An 11,003-nucleotide genomic window follows, 5' to 3' on the forward strand; every position below is an offset into this window, starting at 1 on the left:
GGCTCAGAGCTGTTCTGACCTGGAATCCACTTTAGGAACAGAATCCATGAGGCATATCCAGAGCCTCTTCTTGTCTAGTTTGTTTCGAATGAGTTTCAGTCATTAACATCTGAGGTTGTAGGCTGAGTACTTGTTGCTCCTTCATCATACATGTGTCGACTTGACCACTGCTCATCTCAGCGGGTGAAGGTCTGTTGAGGGAAGCTGTTCAGCTTTGATTGTCATTCACACATCTTTACAGGGGAAAACAATGCCATCTGCTTTCTAGGAAGTAATCGTATGATAAAGTAGTATTCCTCTGACACCTGGGAAATAAAGATATAAAATGGGTGGTTTCTGGCCAAAACGTTTGAGCAAGTGATGCTGTATCATCCTCAGGTACTTTTGGATGAAACAGATTATCTAAATCCTTTTCAATCAGGCTTGCAGCCAGGGCACAATTTGCGTTGGTCACCCTCCCCCTAATTGGCAATTTTTATCAGAAGAGCTCTGGTAGTCTCTGCGCACAAGCACTGCATCCATGGTGGTTAAGATTATGCCCAGTGTATTTTTCATGGTGTGCTGCAAGCCACTTTGAGGGCCTTCTTGGCAGATGACTAGCCTAGAAATTTGATTGTAAATTTTAAAAAATTGAATTTCATTCTTCTTTATTTTGCTTCTCCCTCCTTTTAATTACACCACTGCGAAAATGATCCAATTGGAACAGAAAAGTAATAGCCTTGCAAATCAGTGCACTGAAGTTCCCAGTGCATTAAAATATATACTTGTCCACATGCCACAAATGATTCAAACCATTTTTCATGCCGGAAATCTGTGTCTGCATTGCAGGGGGCGGGGGAGAGGGGGAAATAAAAACCACAAAAATGAAAAGATTGGATGATGCATGAGGAAAAAATGACATTAAGTGAATATCTGGTCCAGGAGTTTATTTCTGACAATGACCAAGCTGGTGGTGGATCAACCTGAATAGGTGTGTCTGCCTGTGATTTTTAGCTGCCTTGGGAGTGTGTTCTTGATCCCCAAAGAAAGCAAAGATAATAGTAATAATAATGTCATAGATATGTTGTTTTCCCCACAACGTGTAGCTCAGGCAGGCTCAGTATATTTGCCAGGACAGACAGGATCAAGGGCTCCCTGTCTCTCACTCTCCAGTCACCAAGGTCTCATTTTCCCAGCCAGAACACAGCAAAGGTAAGTCATGAAAGTTGACAATTGAGGGGCTTTCTGCCTAAAGCAGTGCTGGGGGTGGGTAGATAGGCTTGCTTGCTTCCACTCATTGTGTTTGGGGGCTATTCACATTTTAGGAGTCTTCTCCATAATAACTAGATGAAGTATCACGGAAGGAGTTTGCCCATCCTTTCTTTGAATATACAGAATTATGCATATATGTACAAATTTGCTTTCTCAGCACTGCCTTCTATTTCAAAAAATATCTAAGTGGAGGAAGAGAGCTTCTACAGCTAAAGGGAAGATATAGAAACTATGGATTATGTACAGTGTAATTTTTTTTCTTGTGCTACACTGAAAACTCAGGCTGTTGTTTACGACGCATTGAGATTTGTAGAGAAGCAAGATTTGGAACCCAGGTCTTCCTAGTCCAAACCCAGTACTATATACCAGATGTGATTTCAAGCCTTATAGGCAATCAGATGTCCACAAATATACAATTGCCATAATGAGTGGCTAGTGCAATAAAGGCTATTGATTTATTTATCATACTTTGCTCTATTGAATCAATACATAGAGAGAGACCGCCCATCATTTGCCAGGTTAAAAAGTGGCAACACTCAGATTAGAAAAGCTCTCCTGGTGGGCACATTTATCCCAGAGAGAAAGGCCGGATCCAGACTAAGTTAGTCACATTCAGTTAAAATTAATTAGACTTAAGTCAAGACTAGCTTGATGCACTGATTTCAATGTGACTTAAGTTCAATTAAAAGTGTCTAGATCCAACTCAAGATTTTTGGCTTTGCCAAAATGGTACCAAACTATGAATGGCCAGAGAAAAGAATACAGAACACAGTTGCTTCCAAGCATTTTCCACAAGGTAAGAACAAGATATACACATCCAACAAAATAATTTGCAGCAGGATGAAAACCAGGATCTGACCTATCACTGGGCAGAGTGAGATGGTTGATTTAGGTAACAGATTCTGATTACAATTACAGGGTGGCAAATTTGCTTAGTTAAAATATTTATATGTTGCGTTTTATGGCATAGATCTCACATAGCAGAAAACAACCAAAGGAAATCCAACGGAGGGACATCTGAATTGTGGAAAATATACAAAACCAGAATCATAAGGAAGTACTGAGGTTTAGAAATAAATGGCATAAAAAGCATTGTAAAAAAAGGTAAAATGGAACAATTAAGTCTTCAAGGCATATTTTAAGGGCTCTTTTCTGTAGGAAGAGTTGTGCAACTGCACGGCACTCACCAAGTATTAAATAATAATAACAACAAGAATGGTAATAAAGCTATTCATTTATACTGCTGGCATATTTATTTAAGGTATGGATATAGCGCCTTTCAGGTGAACCTCATGAAGCAGTTTACATAGACATAGTAATACAATAAGCATCAATTGCAACGATATAATAAAACAGCAAAGGCAGGTTTCAAGGAAGAAGACCTTTCCAACACTAGATCTCCCCTGCCCTTAGAGAAAGATGGTCTTTGAATAGCCCTGGGGTGGCAGTTGTGGGAGAGGCCACCTCAGCTGCAACACCAAATGTTTGAGTGTGGGCAGCTCTCAAGGTTCCTCCAGGGGGCAGGGGGTGGAGGGTGGATCTGAGCACATCTTGGATCTCCCTTAAACGGGACTATATTTTGGTATATAAAAAAATAGGGTGCCACGAATCTTGATAAAAATGCTGTAGGTGCTAGCACTAAATGGTTGCCGCGGGGAGCAAAACAGAGGTGACAGAACTGGGGTGGGGAGGAGAGAGAGGCTCCTTTGTCCCAGAGCAAAAATAAATCAGACTGGCTGATGGTGGAGGGCTGTTGGCTACCCCCCTCTCCATGGAAAAAAACAAAACTGGAATATATTTGTGTTTTGAAAGTCACCTTGTGTCACTGCTAATTTTTACCCAACAGTAAAATTAAGATTCATTTACCTGCCCGCTGACAGCGTTACACATCAGTGTCAGTAATTGCACTCAGATCTTTGGGTCACTGACTACCTGCGTGAAGGTATTTGATCACAATTCTTTGTTTTTCTTTCCTCAGTTTAGGGCAGCTGCATCATTTGTCATGGCTGCTAACACCTCGGCACCTCCCCCAGGCTGCGGCGACATTGACCCCGATTATTATTACCTCTGTGACATCTGCGAAGCCTGGGGCATCGGTCTGGAGACGGTGGCTGCTGCAGGCATCCTGGTCTCGCTGGCGCTTCTGCTAGCATTCTTCGTCCTTAGCTGCATGGTCAAAGACAAGACCAAGCAAAGCATGGTCCCCATTCAGCTCCTCTTCCATCTGGGCACCCTGGGAATCTTCAGCCTCACCTTTGTGTTCATCATCCGGCTCAATAAGCAGACTGGCCCCGCTCGCTTCATCTTGCATGGGGTCCTCTTTGCCCTCTGCTTCTGCTGCCTTCTGACCCATGCTTTCAACCTCGTCAGGCTGGTGAGAGGAAAGGCAACCTTTTCACTATGGTCTATGCTGGTATACACTTTGGGCCTCACTGCGGTTCAGTTGATCATCGCCGTCAAGTACATCCTCATCACAGTCGGAAGAGACGGCATCGATTTGGAGAGGATGGGGAGAGAACAACGCAACAAGGATTTTGTCATGCTCTCGACCTATGTGCTCGTCCTCATGGGCCTCACCTTTGTGGTCTCCATGTTCACCTTCTGCGGACCGTGCAAGGGCTGGAAGAGGCATGGGATGCACATCTTTCTCACCGTTCTCTTCTCTAAAGCCATCTGGGCTGCGTGGATCACAGTGCTGTTCATCACTGGCTTCCCTGGCGATGGTACCCAAAGCAAGTGGGATGACCCACTCATTGGCGTTGCTTTGGTGCTGAACGGATGGGTTTTCCTGATGATGTACACAGTGCCTGAGATCTGTTTTCTTGCTACCCCATGCCAGACTCCAGAAAAAAATCCCCGGAAGACCACAACCACGCAACAGAGCATTGAAGCAGCAAGTACTCAAGGTATGCAGCTCTTGAGTAGATGCGTAAACAGAAAACCAGAATGGCAGGGATATTTTAAGCTAAGAAATGCAGAGATGAAGTCAAGTGGATTACAGTTTAGTATAATTTTAGCACATGAAAATGTTAAAGAAAATTACCATAGTTTGAATCTTGACTAAGGCTGAAATCCTGCCCAGTAGGTCAGTAGGGTTACATTCTGGGAATCGCACCTAAAGCTAAAATCACATATAGCCAAAACCCACTGGGTTCAATGGCGGGTGGGACTGCCAAAGTCTCCCCCCACCCCCCCAGTTTCTGCCCCCTTTTTAATTAATTATTTGTTGTTGTTATGCGCGTAAAGCTGAATGTGCACCAGTTAAATGCGTGCTAGTTGTGTGCTTACTGTCCTCACTTACTTAGAGTAAGTCACACTTTAACTCACCAAGGCTTGTGCTGTAAATGAGGAACCTCTGGTCCTCCAGATGCTGCTAGACTGCAACACTCATCAGCCGCAGCCAACATAGCCCAGAGGGATGATGGGAGTTGTAGTTCATCAACATCTGAATGAAGCCCTGCCTCAACCCCATTGAACTCAATAAGCTTTAAGTTAGAGTAGCTTAATATAAGTACAATTGGTTTCAGTGGGCCTAAAATGTGACCAACATGGTCTGAATCCAACTCTTTTTTAAAAAAGAAAAAAATAGCTCTTAATCCCATTGAAATCAATGGGACTTAAGTTAGTTGTGCTGAGGCATCACTAAATAAGGGCTTGTGCACAGTTCCGCTTATCCTGTGCCTAGAAAGCATGTGTCTGAGTGGTTTTCCACTTGCCTCGCTCTTTCTAGGGACAGTCTGAGTAATTTTGCTCTGCTTTCCCCTGGAAAACTCACTCTTTAGCAATAAATTGGAACCAACAGCAATCTGCAGAAAACCCAATAGCTGTTTGTTCCCATTTATTGCTAAAGAGTGGCTTTTCCCATGGGAAGTGGAGCAGGAGCAGTAGGGCAAACGTAGGAGTGGATAGGCTTTTAGTCTGGATACAACACTCTTAAAAAGAATAAGAACATTGACTGTTTTGATATAACAACACCAGGTATGCATATTTTGAATTTTTTAAAAAATATATGGTATATCTCAGAATCAAAATAGTGAAAACACTGTATTTACATGAATGTAAATCACACCTTTTTTGGCCAAATTATGTCACAAAAATTAGGGTGCGCATTAGATTTGATGGCACATTTACATATGCCAGCAAATACTTTTTTGGTTTCAAGTTTTTGAAAATCGAGGTGTGCATTAGATTCGATGACGCATTACCTTCACATAAATATGGTAAGGGGGGGGATCTGTTAATACAAGAAAAACAGATGAAATAAAATGCAAGCTAGATATTTAGTTTTCTTAAAGAGTCATTTGTGATGACAATACATTTAGAATTTTACCGAAATTCCATTGGTAAAATAGAGCCAGTGCATGATATATAATTAAAGGCTTTCGTCATGAGGCTGGTCACCTCTTCTCAGGTTGAGCACTCCCATCTCATATAGCAAAATATACATGAGTCAACTTATTTTCTTTTTATAAAAAAAAAAAAAATGGAGTCGACAACAGCAGGGCTACTGCCTGCCAGTACAACAAACAATATTGTTCTATTGCTTTTGCATTAGGAGTTACAGGATTATTCAGCAAAGACTTACAACACTTCCAGACTGTCAGGGTTTCAGGGTAGGATTCAACTTACCAAACTGCACAGTTAAAACTGATCTGAAGTTCTTGTGAAACACTTCCCCCAAAGATCAGACTTTCATAGTAATAATAATAATAATAATAATAATAATAATAATAATAATACCCCAGCCATCTGGCTAGGTTTCCCCAGCCACTCTGGGTGGCTTCCAACACAATATTAAAATACAATAGTCTATCAAACATTAAAAGCTTCCCTAAACAGGGCTGCCTTCAGATGTCTTCTAAATGTCTAGTAGTTGTTTTTCTCTTTGACATCTGATGGGAGGGCATTTCACAGGGAGGGTGCCACTACCAAGAAGGCCCTTTGCCTGGTTCCCTGTAACTTGGCTTCTCACAGCGAGGGAACCGCCAGAAGGCCCTCGGTGCTGGACCTCAGTGTGTGGGCAGAATGATGGGGGTGGAGACGCTCCTTCAGGTATACAGGACCAAGGTCATTTAGGGCTTTAAAGGTCAGCACCAACACTTTGAACTGTGCTTGGAAACGTACTGGGAGCCAATGTAGGTCTTTCAAGACTGGTGTTATGTGGTCTCGGCAGCTGCTCCCAGTCACCAGCCTAGCTGCCGCATTCTGGATTAGTTGTAGTTTCTGGGTCACCTTCAAAGGTAGCCCCACATAGAGCGCATTGCAGTAATCCACGGAAAGTGATGGGGAAATGCACTTGGAAGTGTGGGATAATCCTCCTTCATGCAATGTAATTGAATCTCTCCTCAAACAAATCAGGCTCAATGAGCAGGTCATCAGGAAGGGCATGTTTTGAGCTCATCAGCTACTAAACTTAAATTATTGGTTTGGGACTTGGACTTTGATTCCATTTGCCAACCTGGAAGTGATGCCTTATGGGTAGTCCTCCTTTGAATCCATGACTGATTCTGCCATAGGAGGCTCAGGCTACCCAGGCTACCCAAATAGTTACGCCACCAACGTCAGTCAGCAGCTTTGGGGCAACAACCACACTGCTGGGATAGGGGTCAATGTGCGCCTCACTCTTCCACACTGAGCCACCATCTGGGAATTGCTGGCAAAAGTTATTACCCAATCAGTTGAATGGAGCCCCTGCCAGACTTCTGGTGTCAGTTCTGTGGCATTAACCTTCTTGTTTTTTTCACCCTTATTCATCAGCCCCGGATAAAGAAGGAGCTGAGGAAGATGTTTTGCTCCTCACAGATGAGAACCGCTTTCAGTCAAAGGTAAATCTGGATTTCGCTGGAAAGATAGGGCAGCTGTAGTCAAATCGTGGTGTCGCAGTGGAAGAGCATCTCTGCAGAAGGTTCCGGGTTCATTCCCCTGCATCTCTAGGTAGGGCTGAGAATCCCCAGTCGGAAACCCTTGAGAGCAGCTACCCGCCAGAGTGTAGACAATGCAGATCTAGACGTTCAATGGTCTAATTCGGTGTAAAGAAGGTTCCTGTGTTGGGTCCTCCCACCTGCTCCCCACCCCCACCCCTGCCTTTTGGGTGAGCTTTTTGCTTTGTTTTTGTTTTGTATACTTTTGATTCTAGCTTCCTGGCATGGCTATTGTCAGAGACTGGGCAGAGGAGGAATGGTGGAGACTGCCTCCACAGTCTGACCCTTCCAGAGAAGAAGGAGACAGTTCAGAATTACAACAAGGGTTTGAGGGAGGCCATGGGTCAGAGGCAGATGAGGGGGAAAGCTGGGAAATAATGGGAGAGGAGAAGGAAGAAGAAGAAGCATGAGGGGAGAGACAGCTGACAGACTCAGTGTCTTTAGAAAGCATTCCAGACCCACCCTCCCAGAACCCGGTGGGCATTAAAAGAAGGAGAGCAGAGAGCTCAGAGGCAGAAGGCACAGATTAGCCACCATAGGGATGACGTATAATGGGAGAGATGGAGGGGGTGGGGTTTCACTCGGAACAACACCATTACACCAAGAGGCTGCATTTCTAAGCCTCTTTCTCTGAATATGGAATAAAAAGCATTGGTAAGAATTTCCTCATCTTATCTGTTCCTGGAAACCTGCCGTGGGGGGTTGAATCCTATGAAGCTTGACAACTATCTGTTTCATAAATGGTTTAGTCTTTAGTTTGTTGGTTTTCTACTTTCTCCAGGACAACTGACAGGAAATCCTCCTTCCTTTCCAGATCTTTGGATCCAAACTCTGTTTCCAGATCCCTCGGGCAACCCTGCAGCCAGCATACAGGCCAAGTGTGGCGGCATGTGCTGAAGCCAAGGAACCAAGAGCAGACATCCATTGAGTGGAATCCAGAAAGAGATGTCTAATGGCTTGCTGAATTACGGCTGTTCCCTTTGTCCTTCAGCTCCTGCTTCTCCAGCCTGCTCCACTTTAAGCTCAGCTTCTAAATTAAAACAGTCTTCCAAACATAATCCACTGTCCCTCATCATAACTTTTCTTTTTCGGGTCACATGACTGTGATCTTCTGACTTCAGATATCTTTGAAGATTCTATCCTATTTGTGATTCTAGAAATTGGGGTGGCAACCAAGAGTTTCCTTAGTTATGTCCTTATTGTTCAGCAGTGGTGCCATCAGAGGAGGACCTTGGGGTAAGAGTCCAGGGCCCCAACTCAGCAAAAAATGAGCAGAAGGACACACAAACACAGCAGGTCTGTCTTCTCACATATTGATGTAAGTGAAATAATACACATAACCATCTCAAGAGAACATCAAGCCCAGACTCTAAACTTGCCTGATTGCACCACTGTCTCCCTGTTTACTGCCATGCAACTCTCCCAGAGAAGCCTTCTGCCAGCCTTGCTCACAGTTTCCCAAAGAGGGAGAAAAACTTACCACAAGATAAAATAAAAAAATTCCTTCCAGTAGCACCTTAAAGACCAACTAAGTTAGTTCTAGGTATGAGCTTTCGTGTGCATGCACACTTCTTCAGATAACTGTATCTGTAACTTACCACAAGATGTTGATGGACTATAAAACTCTCATGACCATTGGTGACACTGGGTAGAGCAGATGGCAGTTCAACAACATCTGTAGAACCTCAGCTTAGCAACCACTGGTTCCTTTGTCCACTGGTTCCTATATTCCAGATGATGGTGGGAGTTAGGAGCTCAACAGCATCCTGTGGGCCACAGAGTCTCCAACCATGTTCTAGAGAAGAATCTCTATCTAGACAAGTCTTTCTTTCCCTTGAAATTTCATTTCACTTTGAGTTGCTTGCTGACCCGGAATAAACTTTTTGTGCTTCCCATATAGAGCATTTCATTACTAAAATAACAGATTTTCACACTTGCAGCTGTGCAAATATACAGGGGGGAAATGGGGGGGGGGATGCTTGAAAATAGCCAGTTTTTAGGATTGCAAGCAGACACCTTTTAAAGTCCAGGGTTTTAAAAAACTTTTGATAGAAGGCATGATTAGCTAGCTGTTTCTTGGTTTAGAGACAGTGGTATAAATTCAGCATTTAAAACAGGCCCTGGTATTAAAGATGAACAGCTGGGTCAATGCCCAGGAAGAGGCATGATGTAGCTTCTGAACCACTTGTACACCTCTTTGTGGAACTGCATGGATTTCTGTAAGAGCCCTGGGAGATGAAGGACAAACAGCAACAGATCATGAGACAGGGATACAAGATGGTGCTCTCTGAATCCTAGCAGCAAATAGCATGACAACCAACCCAGGTGGGTGTACCACTCCTTGGGGCACTTCCAGACCGTTGCTATTTTAGAGTGGGATTCAGTTACATGCTGGCAAATTCCATTTGGGAAGGATGTCTTGCCCGACAAACCCACTTCCCCCAAAGATCAAACTTCTTGCAATAAGGAAAGTAACATGAAAATGCCCCAGAAAGTGTGAGACAGCGCTTGCTTCGGTGCAACACGTCTAGCCTCCCCACAAACAAATCAGGATGGATGCACAATAGACAGGTTGTCTGGAAGGGCCCTCATTCTCTGCATTTTACATTTGAAGTTTATTGTGGGGTAAAAAGAAAGTTTACTTAGGTTTGCTTATGCAGAGCTTCCCACAGGAGGCCCATCATTTCTCTTGGAGAAATCTTCTCTTGGAAGCGTTAGAGACTGTGGGTCCAATAAATCCATTATTCATTTCCCAGCACTTGGAGACAGCAATGTGCCAAGGACTGTCCTTTATAGAGATTTGAGATACAGATTTGTCATGCTTAACAAGACAGTTAGGGGAGAGGTCAGCGCCCGTTCAGCCATGTGTACTTAAACGAGGAGAACGTTCACTTTCTGCTTTGCTACTTCATGGATATCGCAGCCATTCCTGGATGGAAGCTTCTTAATTCACTATTTTATTATCTCTCCTATGATTCATGGGTGATATGAAGACCAAGGTATATCACCAAAATGCAATGCAACCAAGCCCAGATAAGTTGACAGCTGCCAGCAATGAGGCGGATGGGGAAGTGGGTTTTATTTAAACAGAGGGGCCTGCACATCTGGACCTGTCTGCTCCCAACTTCGCGTTCTGATGATGACATACAGAATTCACAAGGCCCTTGGCTCTGATTCACCACCCAAGCTTGAGCATTTTGAGAAGAAATTATTTCACTGGCATGAAACAGGGCTCAAAACTAAAGCCTAAAACCTCTCAGCCCAGCCTCAGGTGGGCACAGGCCTTCAGGATGATAGGAAATGCTCTAAGGGGGGGGCACAAGTTTGGCTGCATAGGCCTTGTAGTATGCATAATGTTTCTTTGAAACACTGAGATTGTGCCAAGCACACACTTGTGGCCATCAGCACTCAGCACCATTGGGCCTGCCAGGGTCCACCACAATGCTAACACCTGTGCTGAGGAATGCTCTGTACATGGTTGGGTAGGGGAGCTGGCTGCCATTTTCCCACAGTGCACCAGAGCTATGCAGCTTCATAGGCTTTGAGTGAAATCAAAAAGGTGACTTCAAGCCTCCCTTTGCTACTTGTCACAGGACTGCCACCGCCTCCAACAGGGAGCTTACTGGAACCAAGCCAATGTAAAAAGGTAAAAAGGTAAAAAAAAGATCTCTGGATGGTTAAGTCCAGTCAAATGGGGTTGTGGTGCTCATATCGCTTTCAGGCCGAGGGAGCTGGTGTTTATCCACAGACAGCTTTCCAGGTCATGTGGCCAGCTTCTGGTGCAACGGAACACTATGATGGAAGCCAGAGTGCACGGAAACGCCATTTACT

At 44.1% G+C, this 11,003-nt stretch overlaps 1 protein-coding gene across 1 annotated transcript; it reads left to right on the forward strand.

Moving 5' to 3' along the window:
- Positions 1-3,232: 3,232 nt before the first annotated feature.
- Positions 3,233-8,217, forward strand: LOC309351546 (G-protein coupled receptor family C group 5 member D-like). The gene is made up of 3 exons (XM_081879307.1): positions 3,233-4,157; positions 7,009-7,076; positions 7,987-8,217. Exons 1-3 carry the CDS (start codon positions 3,254-3,256, stop codon positions 8,098-8,100), a joined length of 1,086 nt encoding a protein of 361 aa, XP_081735433.1. The 5' UTR covers positions 3,233-3,253; the 3' UTR covers positions 8,101-8,217.
- The last annotated feature ends 2,786 nt before the right edge of the window (positions 8,218-11,003 follow it).

Source organism: Podarcis erhardii, assembly GCF_964252035.2.
Source record: "Podarcis erhardii genome assembly, chromosome: 10".
Lineage (NCBI taxonomy): Eukaryota > Metazoa > Chordata > Lepidosauria > Squamata > Lacertidae > Podarcis > Podarcis erhardii.

Coding starts and splice junctions, on each gene's coding strand:
- LOC309351546 (XM_081879307.1), top strand. CDS start 3,254: ATGGCTGCTAACACCTCGGCACCTCCCCCAGGCTGCGGCGACATTGAC. Junction 4,158..7,008: donor TGAAGCAGCAAGTACTCAAG/GTATGCAGCTCT, acceptor CTTATTCATCAG/CCCCGGATAAAGAAGGAGCT. Junction 7,077..7,986: donor AGAACCGCTTTCAGTCAAAG/GTAAATCTGGAT, acceptor CTTCCTTTCCAG/ATCTTTGGATCCAAACTCTG.